This window comes from Leucoraja erinacea, chromosome 25 (genome assembly GCF_028641065.1).
Source record: "Leucoraja erinacea ecotype New England chromosome 25, Leri_hhj_1, whole genome shotgun sequence".
NCBI lineage: Eukaryota > Metazoa > Chordata > Chondrichthyes > Rajiformes > Rajidae > Leucoraja > Leucoraja erinaceus.
The window spans coordinates 21,032,896-21,054,559 of NC_073401.1; the positions used below are offsets into that span (position 1 = coordinate 21,032,896).

Sequence of the window (21,664 nt, forward strand, 5' to 3'; positions counted from 1 at the left end):
GGCCTAGGACTAAATGGTCGGTATGGGTGTGATTGGGTTGGGCTGACATTGTTCATTTTAGATCCCAACAATAGAAAGGATTAGATGGCCCTGGGAAGGTTGCAGAGGATACCAGATTGAGATGTTGGAATGAATTGATATAGAGCCAACTTTCTGCCCAGATCATAATCAAAAATAGAGGAGTAGGTCCCGTGCCCTCAAGCTAGCTCTGCCATTCTTCAAGATCGTATCTGGTGTTTCTATTTGTCTTGGTTTCAGTTTCTTATTTTTGCCCCGTGCCTAATACCTCTGGAATTTGCTACCTCAGAGGGGTGTGTCCTTCAGAGCTACACCCCTGAGAAAAAGTCCTCAGCACTCTGTCTGATTGGTTTACATTTCATCCTCAGTCTCTGTCCCATTTCTGGAACACCTCCCAAAATGAGGAGTAATAATGTGCTCATGGTATTACCCTATCAAGCCCCATCAGGGCCTCGTGTTTTAAAGAGATCACTTACTGCTGCGTGTAATCCAACCGCCTCGACCCGAAACGTCGCCCACTCCTTCTCTCCAGAGATGCAGCCTCACCCGCTGAGTTACTCCAGCATTTTGTGTCTACCTCCGATTTAAACCAGCATCTGCAGTTCTTTCTTACACAATTACCTGCTGTCCTTGGTCTTGCCCAGCCCCTCTGATACTGGCTATCTTCACTCTCCCTCTCCAGTGCAGGATCTTGACCCGAAATGTCGACCATTCCTTTCTCCTTCTGATGCTGCTCAACCTACTAGGTTCGTCCAGCAGTATTTTTTTTGATCCCTTATAACTGGTGTTGGGTGGTGGGACAGTGTTTATTTAACCCCTTGTCGTCCTGCCTGGATTGCAATCCAATTGGAACAATCTGCACATCCGCATTTATTTTCCACATCATCCATATGCCCACTGAACTGTGAGCTAGTTGCAGGGAAAATGTCCTTCAGAATGTCCTGTCGCAAGTCGATAAACATTGGAAGAGAGTACTTCTGAAATTTTATCTACTGTTCCGATGTGGGAAGCTTTGGCAATCCAAACTGCATGTAGGTTGATGCCAGAAGTAGCATTAAGATGACATCCAAGAGTGAATGCGAGCCAATTGCGCCATTTCCACTCCTTTCATGAGTACTTTCTAACATGAACCAGCCCTTGCCTGTCTGTAGAAAGACCTGGACAAACATTCAGGCATTGGTGGTTAAATGAAGCATGACATTTGCACCACAATGCCCGCCAATAACCATCTTCAACAAATATCAAGCCACCTCATCTCGCTCAAAGCCTCTGTTTTGTGGAGCTAATCACAAACCAGGATTTTGACTGGATTGGGTGCAATAATACTGCATATAAAGACTCCTCACACCCTTGCAATGGACTGTTCGAACTACTTCCCTCCGGCAGACTTTACAAGGCCTTCTACGCCCGAACCTCCAGACTCGGGAACAGCTTCATTCCCAGAGCTATAGCGGCTCTGAACCGGCCCTGCTGAGTGCCCCCCCACCCCCACTGGACTGTCTCCCTCGGATGGTCACGTCGCACAGACACATATGCACTTTAGTCTGTTGAACTGTTTTGACTGTTTCACTCTTCTATTACAATACATGTTCTCGGGATATCAATATCTAAATCCAAATTTTATTAGTTATTTATGTTATGACATCGGTTGGAAGCTCCATACCAAATCTCGTTGCGCTTATGTGCAATGACAATAGAAATATGTTATTATTATTATTATTAAAATGTGAGCCAGTAGTAGAGCCAGTGGCTCAATTCTTCAGCATTCCAGGTATCATAATTCCTGGGAAAGATGTATTATCTTTGATGGGGAGCTCTCTACACGTGGGGTGGATGCAGTTGTATGAAGCTGGAGCAGTGTTACGGTTCTCTGACCTTTATTCTATGTCCACAGGCTGAAGGTGAAGTGGGACCTGAGACCTGGTTGTCGGCCATCAGTGAGTGAGTAACAACTTGTTGTGTACACGTTTCAAACTAATCGCTCAAATTGCCAAGGATTGAGCCTTCCTGTTTAACTGTATGTGACCCTAATTGCCAGATTGACGTATTTAACTATTGTAACTTTACTGGTTTTGACTATAGTTTTGAGTATAGTCCACCTAAGCTGGATAAGGCTGTTTAAGCCCTCGAGTTTGTTTAAAATGAATAATAACTTTATTTGTGTAGCACTTTCATACAATTGAATGCAACCCAAAGTGCTTTTCACAAAAACACAGGTCTAAACAAAAATACAATTTAAAACAGTAATGACATGGACAGTTAATAACATAAAAAGCACAGATTTATATAGAAAATATATAAAATAAAATAAACAAATGCGTGTAAAAGGACAAAAAAAAAAAAACACTGGTCAAATACACAGTCCCATATACTATATGAGCACACTAGCCACTGATGGGTGTGCTGAGATAAATACAAGAGAATAAAGGTAATTTTTACAATGTCATCAGAAGAAGTAAAGTCAGTTAAAAGCTTGATTGAAAAGATAAGTTGCCGTTTAAAAATGTCAACTGAGTGAGTGTCTGTCATAGCCCTGGCTAGGGTATTCCACCGCTTGGGGGCGTAATTGAAAAGGCTGCTTCACCAATTTTTTTTAATTGCTGCGGCATTGAGAGGCTAACAGGCCAACATCAGAAGACCTGAACGCTCGAGTAGGGGCATAGGGAAGGAGGGACTGTAAAATATGCTGCTCCAAAGCCATTTAGGGCTTTATGGACAAGAAGGTGGACTTTATAGTCTATCCTGGATCTCACCGGGAGCCAATGAAGGGGTGATATGTCACCCTTCCAGCACACCTGGTGTTTAGACCATATTGTTTCTGTCCTTTTTCCAATAGGTCACCTTGCCCTTGTTGATGAGTTGCACGCCATTCTGTCAGCCCAGACCTCTTGAAGTCCATTTCTATGTTTATCACTGTTTGCGTCACCTGAAAACATTGAGTATTTTAATTATCCATACCGACTCCTACCATGTCGGTCAATTATGTTTTTTTTTAACAACAAAGCATTGGTCCTTTCACTGGCTCTGGGAACAACACCATCAATCTCCTTCATGTGTAAAATGCTGCCACTCGTCACGATTCTACCTTTGTCCATTGGCCAAAGCCACGTCTGTCGACTGATGACCCTTTTTATTCCATGAATCTTAATTTTCTTGTCTTGCCTTTTTTTGTGGGGCTTAAACAAATATCTTCAGAAAACCCATTTGAGAACTTTGGCACCATTCCCTTCATCAACCTTCTGTTACTTCATCAGAAAGTTAGACACCCATTCTATCTTCTCTCTGTGCCACCTCTGCTCAATAAGGTAGCATTTCTGCTTCTGGGCCCCTCGGCAATACAGATACAAATTAGGTCGGTTTAGATCTAATTTCAGAATTGTGCATCTTGCAGATCCCCCGACTTGAAGCAAGTAGTCTGCCATGGTTTAAAAAGCTGAATGAAAAAGCTACCTGTTTCTAAGTGGATATTAACTTGGTGACTATTGCATTACAATTGAGAATTAGTTTATCACAAAAATAAATAATTGTAGCTGTGATCAAACCATCACCCGCAATTAAAAATTAAATTGAAATAAACTCTGAACAATTTGGTGCACGTGGGAATGTGTTGTGGAGAGGGTTTGAGGTGGTCAAAGAATCCTTATTTCTTTACCAAATATTTATTTTTATTTAACATTTCCTCCCCTGAAGTGTCACGCTGAAGGTGGAGTTTCCGGAAGACCACATTCAGCCCCATGTGCATCCTGCTGGCTTAAGTGGTGAGTATGATTATCTTGTCATGACATTGTTATAATAGTCCATTGGTGGACTCTAGCTTGTCCCCAAGTAGACATCGTGCATTAAACTTCTACAATTTTTGGGCAGATAACTGGGATGTTGCCATCATCAGGTATACAACAGAAACTATAAAGGACATGAATATCATGCCCAGCATGCATATGGTGTGGACATCTATCATCTCAGATTTATCAATATCAAAGATAAATTCTGCCCTTTTTTGTGTGGACATTTTATGAAGGAGATTTTGCGGGTATAATCGAACAAATAGGTTTTCATTGAAGCAGCTCTGTTATTAATTGCCATGTGTGATATCCCACTCACCCCTAGAACTCCGACAAGGTATCGAGTTACCTCACTCCTTTATATTCCACAGCTACGGTACCCAAAAAGGTGTCGGCGTTAGATGGCTGAGTCAAAACTTGGTTGTTTAGATTAAGGCTAAAGATCCTAGCGCATCATTTGAATAGTAGTTCCTCGGTGCCTAGCCTCAGGAAGATGAATTGGCTGTTCAAATCCATATTCTTCATTACGTTGTGTGAATTTGCTTAAGGAACCAAGGCCTGTCTGTGTAAATAAGATCCTGTGGCACCAGTTAAAATGGAGTGCTAGCCAAGAATTTGTTGTCGGCATCTTTAAAATGATTGTTGCCTCCTTCACTTTATCGTGGAACCTTGCACAGATACACTATGACACTACTCTCTGTGCAAACGTCTGTGACACACAGTCACAAAATGGCAGATGGTGCTGTGAGGAATAGTCTGGAGCTGCTGCACACATGCAGGTTTTCTCCGCGATTGTGACCAGAACCATGTACAGTTTTTCAAGGGTTGGTTGCATCTGCCTTTATTGACGGTGGTAAAAGATTGCAGTTGGAAATATATATTGCAATCTGTCAGTTTGCCTGAAAATGAGAGCCAAGTAGACTAAATATGTTTTGTCTTTGTCAAAGATAAATACAAAAACTATAAGGTACAGCAAGTGTGCTTGCCCGTCATCGATCAAGAAGTTGTTAACAACCCCCTTTAAATGTTCTGATAAGCCAAGGCATTGTATTGTCAAACCAATACCAGAATATTTTTCATAGATTTTCTCGGCATGCGTGTGGGGCCCATTGAGGTTTGCGTTTTTTTTCAAGAACACTCCATCAAGAATCATTCTGTCTTCCCCATTTTCTTTTTTTTTTTGTTGATGCAAGGCCAGTTTTTACTGCAGCCTTGTTTTTTTAAAGATATTCCAGCTGCAGTCATGTTTTCTTTATCATTTTTTAATTCTGTCTGCAGTTGTGTTTTTGGGGAAACAAGAGTTATTCTAGCCTTTGAAACTCGTCACTGGAATCTAAATGGTGGCTCCCATTTCAAACTTGAGTCAGGATTCCAAGATGCTGCTGCGTTGAACCGATCTACTTTAGGTCTTCAGGGAACAATTGGAACTGTCCCTTCCAATTCTTACTTTGGTTTATTTTGTACTTCCAGAGGGATAGAAGGCCATTTGGCCCATGGGGTCGATGCTAGTTCTCTCAACAATTCCCTTCCACAAATAAATCCCAGTTCTCCTGTTATCTTGCGCCTAACCTTTTTTCCCCTCCAGTCACCCACACTAGGGGCAATTCGCAGCCAACTAACCTACCAGCAAGAATGTCTCTGAGGTGGGGATGGAAACTAAAGCACTTGGGGCAATCCATGCAGCCACAGGACAAATGTGCAAACTCCACACAGACATCAGTCTGTGAGATCAGTCTGTGAGATCAGTCTGAAGAAGAGTTTCGGCCCGAAACGTTGCCTATTTCCTTCGCTCCATAGATGCTGCTGCACCCGCTGAGTTTCTCCAGCACTTTTGTCTACCTTCCACACACAGCACTGGAGCTCAGGATCACACCCATGCTGCAGAAGCTGTGCGGCAGCAGCACTAACTATGCCACCCTGCATATGTTCCTATATTCTAGGAGCAGTTTTAGGCCATTTGGCCCATCAAGTCTATTCTGCCATTCATTCATGGCTTTCCCTCTTAAACCCAATCTCCTGCTTTCTCCCCATCACCCTTGATACCCTTACTAATCAAGAGTCTGTCAATCTCTGCCTTAAAAATATCCACTAACTTGACCTCCACAGCGGTCTGTGGCAATGCATTCCACAGGTTCACCACCCTTGAACCATAAAATACTCTAGAATAAAAGTAGATAGAACTGGATTGTGGAAAAAAATGTCCCCAATTGTTATGTTTCTTTGTGTTTGGTGAACTGGTTTTAATTATATGTCTTATATGTGGCAGGTGAAGATGACTCGAACTGCAGAACTACCCCATGGATCAGTGAGAGAGCAGAAGATCACAGTGTGATGGATGACTGTGGGGGAGGATTCCCTGCTGCTAACGTTTGTTGTGAAACAAGATACAACTCTCTGCTGTGCAGCCGTGGGCCACAGTCGGCCAGCAGTCAGTATTTGTTTACAGCGTTGGCCACTGAAATGTGCACAGAAAATGGAGCCAATAGCGCTACGTCGGAAGAAAACACCCGACCCAAGGTTCTGCAGTGTGATGCTCCAGCAATGCATGTCAGGGCAGAGAAGGCCCACAGGGTAGCTACAGAAGGCAAGAGTACAGTGGAGGCACTTGGCTGGAGTGAACTGATTGTGGTACCTCTCCACAAAGCAGCCTCTGAGATTGATTCCGTTCACCAAGTGCCTTTAAAAGGTATAGTGACCAGTGATGTGCCCGACTGGATTCCTTCAGCTGCCATAGCAACCAACCAGTCGATTATAGGGAATGACGTGCCTGATGAAGTGCTTGCTGGTAGTGGAACTGTCATTCGGACTCTGGAGCAGAATGGTTTGATTCCAAGTAAGTCGACTACTGAAATACCTATGGAGGGCAAGGTGACCAGCGATGTTCATGCTGGTTGGTTGCCCAGCGAGGAGGCAGTGGAAGGCAAAGTGATTAATCCGTGTGGGACTTGTGCTGTACAGGGAAAAGACCAGCTGGCTGATCAATCAATAAGTGCCTCAACCAGTGCGGTGGCTGCAGACGATGTGGTGCCCAAAGTAGAACTGTTGAGAGTCACAATGACCAATGCTACTGCCAATGGTGCGTTGATTGAGGCATCTTCAGATAATACAGAAACCAGGGCGAATGAAGTAATCACAGCCTTTCCTGCTGAAGACGTGAGATACAGGGAGAGACTTGATGGGAATCACTTGGCCTCTGTGGTGCACGCAAGAGAAGAAACTACTACAGAATTTCCATCCTTTGAACTCCCAACACAAGATAAGCTGATTAATGTAACCATACGTACTGTGTCCACTTGCTTGACTACTAAAGATATTATCAAACCCATCCACTTGGGACTTGTAACAAGCACATGTGCTGTCCTAGAGAGTGCAATGCCAGAGGTCTCCCCTTATGTATCTGTGGATATGACTGGGGAGAGTGAGCTACCCAGTGAAAAGGCATTGACTAAGATGCTGTTTGAAAAGACTGTGTTGGTTGATATCACTGAAGGTGCCAGTAGAGAACTTTCTGCAGGAGTTAAGCTAACCACGGGAGTGTTGTATGATTTGGCAACCGAGGGGGCACTAATGGAGGATGAGTTGGTTGATATACCTACAGATGTCACTACTGTTGCCATGGACTTTTATACTGGAGGCGATCCAGCTGTGGAAAGATGTGGGGGAGAGGATGAAGCACCTGCGGGCAGTTCGCTGCCTGGGAATGAACGTGCGTGTGAAAGTGTACTGCCCGACATGCTGTTGGATGGCGAGTTAGTCGATATACCTACAGATGTGGTAAGCAATTATTTGCCTGGCGAGGAGGGAGTGGCCTACAACATGGAGCCTTCAGAAGGTGCAACAGCCAACGGGGAGATGACAGAGAATGGATTGCTAGCACTATATCCAGATACCATCAACAGAATCTGTGGATCAACAAAAGCAGTGCATTCCTCTGCAATGTCAACCAGTTGTGTTGTGTTTTCACCAGGATCTCTGACACGTCCGGCGGACAATAAGGTCTGCATGGTTCCTGCGGAGGGTGTGATGTGTGATAATAGCTTCACTGAGGAGAAGAGGTTGGTGAGGCCACCACATGAGACAAAGGGACTGGTCACAGCAGGGCTGACCGATGATACTGAAAGTGAGCTTACAGCAGCAACAAATCTACCCGGAAAAAGGGCTAAAAACGTGGTGGAATGCAAGAAGGAAACCTGTAGTATTAAGATCATCCAAATTAAGGAATGTGGAACATTAACCGTCAACAGACCAAATGTGTGTGCCCGCAATGAAAGTGATGCAATGTGTTGTGAAGTTAATGGCCATCGAGCTGTCGAGCCCTGTCACTGTGAGTCTGAGCCTGGTGTGTTGACAGTTACCGAGTACAGTTGGGAGCAGGAGGCAAGCTGTGTGGCAGATGCACGGGATGAGCAGAGACCGGATGGCAGGGCTGAGCTTGGATCCGTGATGGCCAGTGAAGCTGAAGCTGCCTGCTCTGCCAAGAGGAAGGTATCCAGCTGTAAAAACAAGAGGAAGGGTATTGCCAGGTTAAAAAGGAGGAAATTAAACCGCCCAGTGCTCTTCTCAAATTGTACTCCGAATGTGCCCAGACTGGAGCAGTCCTGTCTGAACAGGACTTCAGCACGTGTGGAGTTCTGCAACAGAGGGAGTAACAGCATCAGTTCAGAGTTGGGCCACACAGTGCAACATGTGGAAGAAATAAAACCAAAGAATCTGTCTCTCCTACCACTTAATGATTTAGCACATCACAAACACTGCAAAAAGTCCCTGCTATTGGAACAGTTATCGGCCATTGCCAATGGCCTGCGTGTGCTCTCCAACGGCGCAGGAATGCAACAAGAACTCCGTGCGACACCCAAACATGTGTCAGTGGGCCTGTGTAGAAGGTTTCATCAAACAAAAATAATTAAGGGTCTACGGATTTGCCTCAGTAGTGAACTAGCAAGCTCCTGTGGTGTGATTTGTCACTTACTGCCCCAGAGGAAAGATCAGACCATCGGTGCTCATGCTTGTAGCAAACTGCAGCCTTTACTTCCCTCCAGAAGCAGGAAGCAGACGGACCATTTTGGCTCTCCTGTTTTGCCCAATCTCGACCTGATTTTGCTGCTTTCTTTCATCAGTGACGGTGGGAGAGTTGATCAGCACTGTGGGTCTGAAAGGACAAACGTCTCGATTATTCCTCGCCGCTCGCGGTGGCTCTCCCGATGCCAGGCCAACCGTGGCCAGGCCCTTTGGTCGCCTGCTTCGCTGCACACTGTTCTTGCACTTTCATCTCCAGCCTGCTACAGGCTGTGGACACGGCAGCACAATGGTGGGAGGGTGTCAAAGGCCCAGTGGCCACTCTTGACTCTATTTGGAGAGGATTTGAAGAGACTTATTCCCCCTGTCCCATCGGACAGACCTATTTGGCCACCGTCCTGTAAATTGGCCAGAGTGGTGTCACGGTGCAGCCAGCACATCCCATCTTCCTGCACATCAACATCCATTAGCCTTTCGAACAACTGGCGGTGCAATCTATTGGCAGATACTCCCAGGTTAGTGTGACATGTTTTGTATTCCAATAGGTTCCAGAGAGGAAGTGTGGTGCAGAGTTGGAGGCCTTTCAGAGCATCGTTGTCTTGCCAGCTCTTCATATGTTGTAGACAACAATATCATTCTTACTTGCTGCAAGCCTCAGTCCTGCAGAGCAGATGACGTAATTTCCATTCAGCTGTTATCAAGCCCTTTGGCCCGCTGTGTCCATGCTGACTATTTTTACAGATTTCAAAAGTGCTACGAGGTTTCCTGAGTGAAGAGAAATATCCGCAGCCAGGTAGTTTGAAGAATTCCAGTGATGTGGAAAGGGATTTGGTTAGGATGTGGAAGTAGGATGATGGGAATGAATGGGAATGATACATCTTTAGAGTATAATTAAAAGTGACTTTCCCAAGTGGGTATTTTGGGGTATTTTATTTCCATTATATTTGTGACCCAAGTACATGTCACCAAACGAAAGACCAAGTTTACACCCTGGACAGGACCAAATGAATCTGAGGAATATTTCCTATTGGATCCCAGCAATAGATTGGTGTATTTTCCCAAAGATGATCTGATGATGAAAGAGGAGGTAGATTAAATAGTCCATGTATTGCTGTTCATCACGCATTCTCACGTAAAGCCATGATATCTAATCTAGTGTCACAATGTGTATGGAGACTACTCTTTCGGCCAATCTAGGCTCGAAAGTTCCATTGACACATTTGGCAGAATTGTAGCGACGTTGTAGCATCAGTAGTTCATGATCTTGTAAGATTTTCTTTCCCTCTTGGCTCGGAGGAAGGAGTCAAATGATAGTTGTGGTTATATTTTTCCCCGATTGGACGCTTGTGACCAGTGATGTGCTATAGGGGGATATATATATATATATATATCTCTCAATGTCAATAATTTGGATGACAATGTAATTAACATTGAGTAAATTTGCAGATGATACAAAAGGACAGTGACCTAGTGGACAGTGAGGAAGAATATCTGTTTCCAACAGGATCTAGATTAGTTGGGAACGTGGGTCAAGGAATGGCAAATAAGATTGAACTCTGGCAAGTGTGAGGTGTTGCACTTTGGTGTGTCAAACCAGGGCAATACTTGCAAAGTAAATGATAAAACCCTGAAGATTGTTGCAGAACACAGATATGGGAGAATAGAGACATGGTTCCCTAAAGGTGACAAATCAGGGGAACAGAATGGTAAATGTTAAGCACTCTTGCCTTCGTTGGGATCGGTATTGAGTACAAAGGTAGGGGGCATCATGATGCAGCTGTACAAGTCACTGGTGAGACCACACATGGAGTATTGTGTGCAGTTCTGGTCGCCCAGCTACCGTAGGGATGTCATCAAGTTGGAAAGGGTACAGAGGAGATTCATCAGGCTCTATCCTGGACATTGGACATGAGTTTTCTGGAGAGGTTCGATAGGCCGGGAGCATTTATTTCTGGAATGTAGGAGGCTGAGGAGTGAACCTATTAAGGTGTGCAAGATCATGAAACGCATGGAGAAAGTGAATGCTCAGTCCTTTTCCCACGGTGGGGGCCATGGGCTTAAGGTGAAAGGGGAGAGATTTTGGTTTGGGGGCAACTTTCGCACTATTTATTATGAGACCATGCATAGGAAGCTATAGAAACTCGTACAATTATGACTGTTAAAATACATTTGGACAGATAGATGGGTCGGAAGGGTTTAGAGAGCTAAAGGCCAAATGCTGGCAAATGGGACTAGCCCACCTTGACCAACGGGCAGCATGGGCAAGGTGGACTGATAGACATGTTTCTATGCTGTATTCTAGACTGACATTTTGCTTCCTCAGGAGAATGAGTGCTGCTTTTATTACAGCAAACAGCACGATCCAATGCATGTTGCCAGTGGTGTGCCGGTGTTAGCACTATTCACGGCTCTTTGAATCTCTTTTTCTGTACACTGTGAGCGTTTGTCCTCTCGGCTTTCCCTAAAGTAGCTGCTTTGGTAGTGTCATCAGACATTCATCTGATATGTCCTGCCTACACAATCAGTGATTTTTATTTTTCATTCTTTTGTCCATATAAAGAAATCTCTTGAATCAGTACAAAATATGACTTTAAAGTTTGTCTTTCTTGAGGTGTGAAATACAATAGGGTGGAAGTTTGCTGGTTTCAATTTCTGGATAAACTACATACCGGAATATGGGTCCAGGGTTGGAAGCAGTGCCTCAGGAATTATGTATTCATAGAATCATAGAGTGATACAGTGTGGAAACAAGCCCTTCGGCCCAACTTGCCCACACTGGCCAACAATGTCCCAGCTACACTAGTCCCACTTGCCTGTGCTTTGTCCATATCCCTCTAAACCTGTCCTATCCATGTATCTGTCTAGCTTTTTTTAAACGACGGGATGGTCCCAGCCTCAACTACCTCCTCTGGCAGATTGTTCCATACAACCACCACCCTTTGTGCGAAAAAGTTACCTCTCAGATTCCTATTAAAGCTTTTCCCTTTCACCTTGAACCTATGTCCACTGGCCCTCGATTCCCCTACTCTGGGCAAGAGACTCTGTGCATCTACCCGATCTATTCCTCTCATGATTTGACCATTGTGGATGGTTGGAGTGCAGACCTGCAAGAAAAGGGGTGGCACAATAGCGCAGATTGTGGAGCTGCTGCTTCACAGTGCCAAGACCCAGGTTCAATCCTGATCTCGGGTGCTGCTTGTGTGGAGTTTGCACGTTCTCACTGTGATAGCATAGGTTTCGTCTGGGCGCTCCAGTTTCCTCCCACATCCCAAAGACGTGCAGGTTTGTAGGTTAATTGGCTGCTGTAAATTGTCCCGAATGTGTAGGGAGTGGATGTGAAAGTGGGTTAATGTAGAACTAGTATGAATGTGTGATTGGTGTGGACGCGGGCCGAAGGGCCTGTTTGCACGCTGTATCGCTAAACACCAAGCATGTTATAAGAGCAGGTTCAGTAGTCGGAATAGAATTCCTTTAAGTATTAATTAATGATGGAAGGATTTGGTTGGGAAGATAAGAGAAAAACTATTTCTGCCTGTACACCCTTGATCACAGGGTCATTCTCTTCAGGTTAGACCTGGGATAGTTTGAGGCGAGGCTTCCATTAAAACATTTCAGAATGGAAGTTTTGAGTTGGATTGTAAATCAACTGTGACGTAGCTGAATGGTAGAACATGCTTGATTAGACCTTTTCATCCTTGTGTCAGAGGTTCCCAATGCCCCATGAAGAAACTCCACGGAATAAAAGGACATACCTTTAAAATGGAGCCGAGGAGGAATTTCTTTAACCAGAGGGTGGTGAATCTGTGGAATTCACTGCCAAATATAATTGTGGAGGCCAACACACTGGGTATTTTTAAAGCAGTGATTGATAGGTTCTTGATTATGGAAAATAGGTGCAGGAGTAGGCCATTTGGCCCTTCGAGCCAGCACCACCATTCAATGTGATCATGGCTGATCATCCCCAATTAGTACCCCGTTCCTGCCTTCGCCCCATATCCCCTGACTCTGCTATTTTTAAGAGCCCTATCTAGCTCTCTTGAAAGGATCCAGAGAACCTGCCTCCACCACCGGTGGAATTCTCTGAGGCAGAGAATTCCACAGACATTAGTAAGGGCATCATAGGTGGCGGGGAGGGCAGGAGAATGGGGTTGAGAGGGGAAATAGATCAACCGTGATTGAATAGTGGAATAGGCTCGATGGGCTGAATGACATTTCTTCTGTTTTGTGGTGGTCTAAAAGTTAAATCCTTTGTGATTCTGGTGATCCATTTGGAAAAAGCCTTGCCTCTTTGGGATCAATCTATTTGCCCTCCCTTCAGGATGCATTTATGTTCAATAACCTGTGTTTATTTATTCAGTTACCTTCCGCCCTGTTTTCTCACTGGGAATGGAGCTAGTTTGAATGAAGCCAAGTCACTGCTACTTCAACAGACCAAGACGAGAAGGCAAGTGTCAGAGCCACCCACGTGGACAATTAAAGAATGATGGCCTTGACTAGAGAAAGCTAACTATAAACGTGGGTGTTGCTGTTTCAGGCTGGGAGCTGTTGTAGATTCCTCCACTTCTCTTCCCACTGGTTAACTATTTACCAGCCAGGCACTGCGTGCTGCAGCAGCTCTGCACTGGTCAGATAATTCTTTCCACTTAAAAATTGTGCCAATTTTTAACTCTGGCTCATTGACTCTGTGAAAATGGGCTTCCTTCCCAAGTAACAGACAGGATTCTTACCCTGAATAGCTGTTGGAGAGTAGCTGATCTAGAATTCCCCCAAATCCCCTGGTTCCTGAAATATACGTAGATTGTTTAACGCTGGGATAGCTTCATCGAGTGCCACATCATTCCAGGGAATTGTGGTGTATAAGGAGGACTGTTGTTCGTATCTAGGGCCGTGTGTGTCTGTGACACTGTATTGGAGCTCAGCACAAGGGGAGAGCGATCGCTGGGAGCTGCAACTCCAGGTGATCGTGACAGAGGCCCCTGGGAGTGCTGATTGTGGCCACATCGTATGAGCTGCACTCTGGACCTGGTTGTCAGGTGGGCTGAACTGTGCCAGGTTGGCCACTGGACAAGAACCAGGGCAAAACCTGGCAACCTTCAGGCAGTGCGGATGGAGCAGTGGTTTTGCTGGTGGCTGTTACATAAGATATAATGTGTAGGGAGGAACTGCAGATGCTGGTTTAAACCGAAGATAGACACAAAAAGCTGGAGTAACTCAGCGGGGCAGGCAGGCAGTATCCGGAGAGAAGGAATGGGTGATGTTTCGGGTCGAGGTCAGGTCTGAAAAAGGGTCTCGACCCGAAATGTCACCCATTCCTCCTCTCCAGAGATGCTGCCTGTCCCGCTGAGTTACTCCAGCTTTTTGTGTCTTATATAAGACATGACCTTTGGTGCATGTTGTTTTTGTGTGTTTGAGCGTTTGAGTGTTGTGACGGCTTGTTCTGAAGGAGGGCGGGAAGTAATCGTTGTCCTTTTCCCTCAGTAATCTACAGCACCTGAGCTTTGCCTGCATCGTCGAGCCCTTTCTTACTTTGTCGGACCCACCTACCTCAACTGCAGAATGCACTGTTGCTGAGAGCTCGTACCCCTCTGCCTCATCACCCATCCCCAGCATCACCTACGTGAAAACTCAACTACACACCCAGAAAAAAGAGGCAAGTGAGACTCGTCTTGCACCTTCACCGAGCCCGCTGCAGGAGAAGCATCGGTGGGGGGGGGAGGGGAGGGGAGGGGGGGGCTAAGAACCCAATTTGGAACGATCTTTTCACGTAAATTATAGCAAAATTCAGGAGCTCTTCCAGCAAAAACCTGAAACATCTGAAGCTTGACCTGAAATAAGCCAATAGGGTTTTAAGTAAAAAGGGAATGCATTCATCCCCGAGGCAGGGCCTGCCATTGAGTAACGTCTCAAGCGGTCTGTACTCCATTCCGTTTACCAGACCTTTCATCCTTTCCCATGGAGTGGGTGAAAGCAGAGGAGGACAGATGGTTAAAGGGCGTGTTGCCAAGATGGGATAACATTGCTCGAGTTGGAAGGGCAAAACGATGTCCTGATGTATTGAATGCCATTTTCTGTGGTGTCATTTCTTTATAGCGGGTAGTTGTTGAGTTTTTGTAGGGTTTTAATCCACACATGGAACCAGTCTGTACGTGAGTGGACTGACCAGCATCGAGCTGTGGCCAGACTCCAACTGGAATGGAGTTGGGTACATTCTGTGCTGGGAGCCACACCTCGGGATATTGGCAGTGATTCACCGGAGCATACGACTGAGGTTAAGAGTTTAGGTGTTGAGGGGAAAGGGTGATCTATTGGGATAGAGCGAGCAGGTTGAACAACCTCCTGATAATGACCCGTCTTGACTGTTCTCTTCAGGACACTGCGTCCGCTAACAAGCTGGTCGGCAAATCGAATGGATCGTTGAGAAAGGTGTCCCAGATCCGAATCCGAAAAACCATTCCCAAGCAGGACACCAACCTCACGCCCATGGGCCTGCCCAAAGCCAAGCGGTCAGTATGATGCACCTGGCTCCCGCTCGTGCTGTTCCACAAAACTCACTGGATGGTTTGATAATTAACCTCTGCCTTTTCTTATTTTTAGATTAAAGAAAAAAGAATTCAGTTTGGAGGAGATATACACTAACCAGAATTACAAGTCACCATCTGCACACAGGTATGTCGTGGCCAAACATGCTTTCCTCTGGGTTTTACTAGGAACTAACATTGTACGTTGGCTGTGAAAGGATCTGAAGAAGGGTCTCGACCCGAAACGTCTCCTATTCCTTCTCTCCAGAGATGCTGTCTGATCCGCTGAGTTACTCCAGCTTTTTGTGTACCTTCATTGTAAGTTGTCTACGCAATATTGATGTGTGCTGTAGCATGCATTGCTTGACCCCACTGGTTCAACTTCCTCACAGTCACGCAGCACAGAAGCGGGCCATTCGGCCCTCCAGATCCTTGCCCACCACCATTATCCTGCACTAATCCTATTTTTTAAATTCTCCTGACAATCTCACAAACTCCCCCCCCCCCCCCCACCCCCCCCAGCGCTAGGGACAATTTTAGCTGCAAATTAACCAACCAACAACCTGGAGTTTGGGATGTGGAGGGAAACCTCAACGTCTGTGGGGAAACTCAGGTGGTTAAAACTCCACACAGATGGCCTGAAGAAGGGTCTCGACCTATTCCTTTTCTCCAGACATGCTGCTGATCCACTGAGTTACTCCAGCATTTTGTCTACCTTTGATGCCTATCCACGCAGACGGGATTGAACCCCCGGCACTGTGCGGCCATATTTTGTATGTGGAGACGGACGGGGGGGGGGGGGGGGGGGGAGCCAGTCATCAGTCCTTGCCTTGTGTTTGGCTCCATTCACTTCTCGCAGCTGCTCGCTGCCAAAACCTAACCCATCCTGAAATAAGCCATCTCACTGTCCCAACCAGTAATGTGGCCTTCAGTACTTTTCCATCGCTCCTAACCCGGGTTGCTCCTGGTTTGGTACGTTAGGGAGCAATCACGTTCTTTGATAGAAACCAAATGCTGGAGTAACTCAGCGGGGCAAGCAGCACCTCTGGAGAGAAGGAATGTGTGACGTTTCGGGTTGAGACCCTTCTTCAGACTGTTCTTTGGGCAGAGACGGAGACAATCTTTTTCAACCAACTTTTATACCCAGCAGCTGACGTTTCTTGAACAGCCAGGCTTTCATTGAATTTAGTGGCTCTTAGCCAGAAGCCAGTCCTTTGCTTCCAGATGGTTCATGTTGTGGTGTAGATGGAGTGTGTGGGGAGTTTTCGCTGAGAGTGGGAGGGTAGAGCCTGCTGCCCCCCCCCCCCCCCCCCCCCCCCCCCCCATCTGACGCACTGTTGCATCTGGATTGTCATCGGGTGGGAAGGGCAGGGGAGCAAGATGTGACGACAACCCCTGCAGAGTGAGAGTGCGTGAATATATATTACATTTTATACCCAAGCCAATTAACCTACAGACCTCTACGTCTCTGTGCGAGAAAACTTGAGCTTCCCGGGGAAAACCCACGCAAGTCAACGTATAAACTCCGTATAGACATCACCGTAGTCTGGATGGAACCCGGGTCGCTGGCGCTGTAAGGCAGCAACTCTAGGATGGTGAGCAGGACTGCCAGGGTTGAGCAGTGTCTAAATCACGCTACGTCACTTGAAGAATAGCCAGGCTCTGAGGGAGCTCGACCTGCCTCCTTGCGCTCAGGCTGAGAATCATCTCTTCCTAGAGTGGGTATAGTATGCGGTGTTTTGTGCTCCCACTCTCCCTGGAGTTGAGATGGGAGCTGCAGTACATCGGTGACCTAGTTGGGCTGATTGTTATTATCTTTAGGGAAGTGATAATCTGGAAGCCGTGCTTGGTCTGGTCTGAGGCTTCCCAAACTCTGAGGGAGGAGCTCTGGATTGGGAAGGTTTGAGGTTGTCATGGGCCTGCAAGCTGCACTTTAGAAAGATGAATGGTTAGTATGCGTAGGAAGGGACTGTAGGTGCTGGTTTATACTGAAGATAGACACAAAATGCTGGAGTAACTAAGCGGGTCCATCCTGCAACCAACATGCAAACTCCCCACAGACATTGCCCAAAGTCAGGATTGAACCTGGGTCACTGCAGCCATGAGGCAGCAGCACCGACCACTATGCTACCTTAAAAAGAATGTGAGCCTGACATTCTGAGATTTACTATTGCTTTCCTATTACTATTGCATGGTGGTGTAGCAGTAGTGTTATTGCCTTACAGTGCTAGAGAACCGGGTTTGATCCAGACTGTGGGTGCTGTCTGTACGGAGTTTGTACGTTCTCCTTGTGACTGTGGGGTTTCTCCGAGATCTTCGGTTTCCTCCCATACAGGTTTGTAGGTTAATTGGCTTGTAATTAAATGTGCAATTGTCCCTAGTGTGTGTAGGATAGTGTAAGTGTACGGGGATCGCTGGTCTGTGTGGACTCGGTGGGCCGAAGGGCCTGTTTCTGCGATCTATCTTTAAACTGAACTATAGACGAATTGTTTAAGAAGGAACTGCAGATGCTGGAAAATCGAAGGTACACAAAAATGCTGGAGAAACTCAACGGGTGCAGCACCATCTATGGAGCGAAGGAAATAGGTAATGTTTCGGGCCGAAACTATGCCCATCTCCTTCGCTCCACAGATGCTGCTGCAGCCGCTGAGTTTCTCCAGCATTTATGTGTACCTATAGATGAGTTGGCACGTGCTGCTTCGTGCTTCGTGCCAGACACGTGCTTCTTCTAACACACTCGATGCGCTGTTGCCGACTGCCTGAGAGGAATGTCAAGGTGTTTTATAACTAGCGTGACTCCTCGTACTCAGTGTGATTGATTATTCTTTTCTCTCTCTGCAGCAAGTACCTGGAGACTATCTTCGAAGAGCCTGTCCTGAAGAAGGGGTCCTTCGTCTGCACCAGCCTCCAGAAACGCAAGCGCCTGTTGGAGTTCCAGGACTACACGCTTCCACGCAAGAGGCGAGCGCATGCCCACGTGAAGGTTCAGAGCCGGACCCGAGGCAGGAAGGCCAGTACACGGGAGGAGAACATAGACTCGCTACTTGTCCAAAAACTGACTGAGTTGGAAGCCTTCCTGGCCGGAGAGGATACAGGCCACTGATATACGTGACTAGGGCTGCGTTGCCAGTCTCTGCACGTCTGGCCCACCTCACGGGGAGTTATGCTGTGGGTCCACCCTGCTATCTGTTGTTTGTCTGGGGAAAGGATAGTGTGGAGTTCGTAGGCTGCTGCATGGTTTTTTTTTTTGGTTTTTTTTTTAAAGAGACGACACCCAGTGGAGGAGGCAAATCCTAAGCAGCTTCTTGTGCAAATGGCACTGACCCACTCTCGTTGGGAGTGAGCAGTGAAGGAAGAATATATAGAATATGTAGAAGGAGAATTATTCAGAACTAAGTGGAAGGGGGTGGATGAAATGAAGTTCATCTTGTGCTCGCAATCAAATGAAGCTGCTGCATCCTTCTCCCAACGTTTGATTTGCTGCAAACTAATTTCTTATCACTTTTGAGGAGGCAACAGCTGAAGCATAACCCAGAGAGCATATTATAATGTTTACAGGACAATGGATCTGAATGTCTCCAGTTGAGGCTGGATCTGCTGATTCTCAGAGGGCCCAAACCTTCTAAACGTTTTCTAGTTGAGTTCAGTTTGATCAGGAGGGATGCTGATATTTTTGTAGCTGAATATCTAACCAACTTGAGCCTGAAGTTCTAAAAGTAAATATTCCAAATTAAGTACTGTGCTTCTGTGTGCCTGCCTGCTTCATCTCCCAGCATCGAGAGTTCAGGGGCTGCTGACGTGCAAAGTGACCAGCAGAGGGCAGAGTTGCTTGAACCTGACAACTAATGGGCTTCCCCGTGTAACAGTGACCCAGGGCTCGGCTTCAGCGGGAGCCCTGACGGTGGGTTGCATACATGGTTTATTTTTTATACTGGCACAATGTTAGTCGGTCCACATCAAATTTACAATTACTGCAGATTTAATTAGCCTAATGCTGTACTTTGGTAATGTATGCCATACTCGGGTTTTGAATGGAAAGACTGGCCTAACTCCACTGTAACCGCAGTTAGGTGGATGTCCCTGATGCTGTAGATTTGAGTTGGCTTTGTGATTTGAGTGCTGTGATTTGAGTTGACCACAAATAAGGCTTTAGTGTGCATGGGAAATTGAGGAAGTACTGTATAAATATTGCACCTTAACTCCTAATGAATGCCTAAATGCCTAAATGCGTTGTCAGCGTTGTCAGCGGTACTACCTTGTGGTCGGAAAGAGTGAATTAGCAATTTAATACACGGACAAGGAAGGAGATTCGTCGCATTCTAACTCATTCATTCTGGAGCATTTGGCCCGAGCACAGCTGAGTTGTACAACCGTTGAAGTTGCAGTCATCCGAATAGTGGCCCTTGGGTGGATGTGTAAGATTTCACAGTTGAAGAAAAACTGTGCGCCCTAGCCAGTGTTAATACTTCAGCCACAGGAGATCCAGCTGCTGAATTTGCTGAGTATTTGTGTGCTGTGTATGTGCTGAAACTGTGAGAGTTACTGTTCTATCCAAGTCGTCCCTGTAGCTGCACTCACTGGAGATTTAATTTCGCAAAAAATGGTACCTGGTATCCAGGTTCTCTTAGAAACATCTTTATTTTTTAAATACAGGGTGCTTGGCTCTTTAAATAGAGTACAATCAGCCATTTACTGCCCTCTCACATAAAAGGTCTAAAATCTTGTGTCTGAATGCAAGACTGTTTCATGGATAGACGTCTACCCGAAACGTAGACAGAGGCTCAATAGTTAATACACATCATCTGCACATCCTGTTCAATGCCAAGTTATTCTTCACAGGGTAGTCATGAGATCATCATAATAATGCCACAATGAAATCAGATAGTCTTGAGAGAGGAGAAACTCTAACCCCCAACTCTTGGACTCTGGGTCATTTTTTAAAATATATGCCCCAACACAGAGGCATTTGGACCCAAGACTCAAATTCAGCGTCCCTCAAACAACGTTTACAGTCCAGGGTGTACACGTGAGGGCTTGGCCTGGGTGATACTTGAATTATGCCAGGAAATTGACTAGAGAATGACGATATCCAATTGATTGAAAGTCTTCCAGCTCGGATATTAACAACTATGCCGTGATAAGACTGGAGGCTCCTGAATAAATGAGCTGGAAAAGGAGAAGTTTCCTTTCTCGGCCTCATCCACCCATTAGGGTTTCATGAGACTCTTCCTGCAGTGAGATTATAGTGGAGAGCAGCAGTCACTGTATCACCAGAATGTATGTCTCAACTCTGGATTTTTCTCCCAACTTAAGAACGTGCATTTATTCTTCTGCTAGTGTACCCTCTGGGACTGTCCCAGTTCCTTATAGCTTATTGATGTGTGGTCACTGTCATGTGGATTGTGTAGGCACAGCGTGGTTCCACAAACTGTAAATGAGAGATGACCGATAGTCTGGATCAGTAACGTTGAGACAGTAACTCCACATCAAGTACAATGGGCTGTAACGGGATGAGTGGCTGTAGAAGGTTACAAGTAGGTTAAATCATAAATGTTTAGCCAGAACATCAGGAGAAATCTTTTTTTTTTTTTTTAAATGCCTTTGTCTTTTAATGATACTTGAACTGAAGCTGTGAGTACATTCTTGTTTGGACAGTATCTGAGAGTGTGGCACTCCCTTCCAAACTGCACAGAATGCCTGCTTGACGTGTGTGTTCCAGCCTTTGTTGCCCCCATTCATGCTGACGGTGTACTTATGCTGTGGGTGCTTCATTCCTCAGACTGGCAGATCTTCCCTTCTCCCATCGCCATGTTCACAGATCAGGAAGTCTCTTCCCCCCCCCCCCCCCCCCCCCCCCCCCACCTGCTGCAAACTATAAAAACTCCATCAGCTGCTATCTTTCCCTTGGGGTTGGCTCACTTGGTTTTATGAATTGGGTAGGAGTTGGCATTGACTAAGATGGTGCTGCATCCTGCTGACCATCCTCCTGGATGGCCTCTTGGTTTTTTTAGACGTGAGAATGCATGTGGGATGAGAGGGAATCTTTGTGATGAACCAGTACGTAGCTGCTCAGATGCGGAACAGATCCCCAGAGAATCCCTTTTAGAGACATTGCCATTTGAGTTTAACTAGAAACTTCCCTCTACCACGTTGCATCTGATGCTTAATGGCAGGCAGGGGGTGATCACCAGAGAGGCAAGACTTCCTCTTTTTTTCCATTGGATCTCGAGAGGTCATTGAACTGAAATGTTATTCCCCCCCACACACACAGATGCTGCCTCACTTGCTGAGTGTTACCTGCACTCTGTTTTATTTATTTCTTCCATGCAG

General features: G+C 45.9%; 1 protein-coding gene across 4 annotated transcripts in view; it reads left to right on the forward strand.

The window, feature by feature from the left end:
* Nucleotides 1–19,549, forward strand: part of wu:fi75a02 (uncharacterized) — a 39,602-nt gene extending 20,053 nt beyond the window's left edge. For all 4 annotated transcript variants that reach the window (XM_055655994.1, XM_055655995.1, XM_055655997.1 and 1 more), the window contains 8 exons: nucleotides 1,913–1,959; nucleotides 3,709–3,776; nucleotides 6,067–9,331; nucleotides 13,174–13,260; nucleotides 14,295–14,466; nucleotides 15,186–15,319; nucleotides 15,411–15,482; nucleotides 18,176–19,549. In XM_055655994.1, the coding sequence (XP_055511969.1) occupies nucleotides 1,913–1,959; nucleotides 3,709–3,776; nucleotides 6,067–9,331; nucleotides 13,174–13,260; nucleotides 14,295–14,466; nucleotides 15,186–15,319; nucleotides 15,411–15,482; nucleotides 18,176–18,437 (4,107 nt within the window). In that variant the 3' untranslated portion in view covers nucleotides 18,438–19,549. The remainder of the gene's footprint in view (nucleotides 1–1,912; nucleotides 1,960–3,708; nucleotides 3,777–6,066; nucleotides 9,332–13,173; nucleotides 13,261–14,294; nucleotides 14,467–15,185; nucleotides 15,320–15,410; nucleotides 15,483–18,175) is intronic.
* The last annotated feature ends 2,115 nt before the right edge of the window (nucleotides 19,550–21,664 follow it).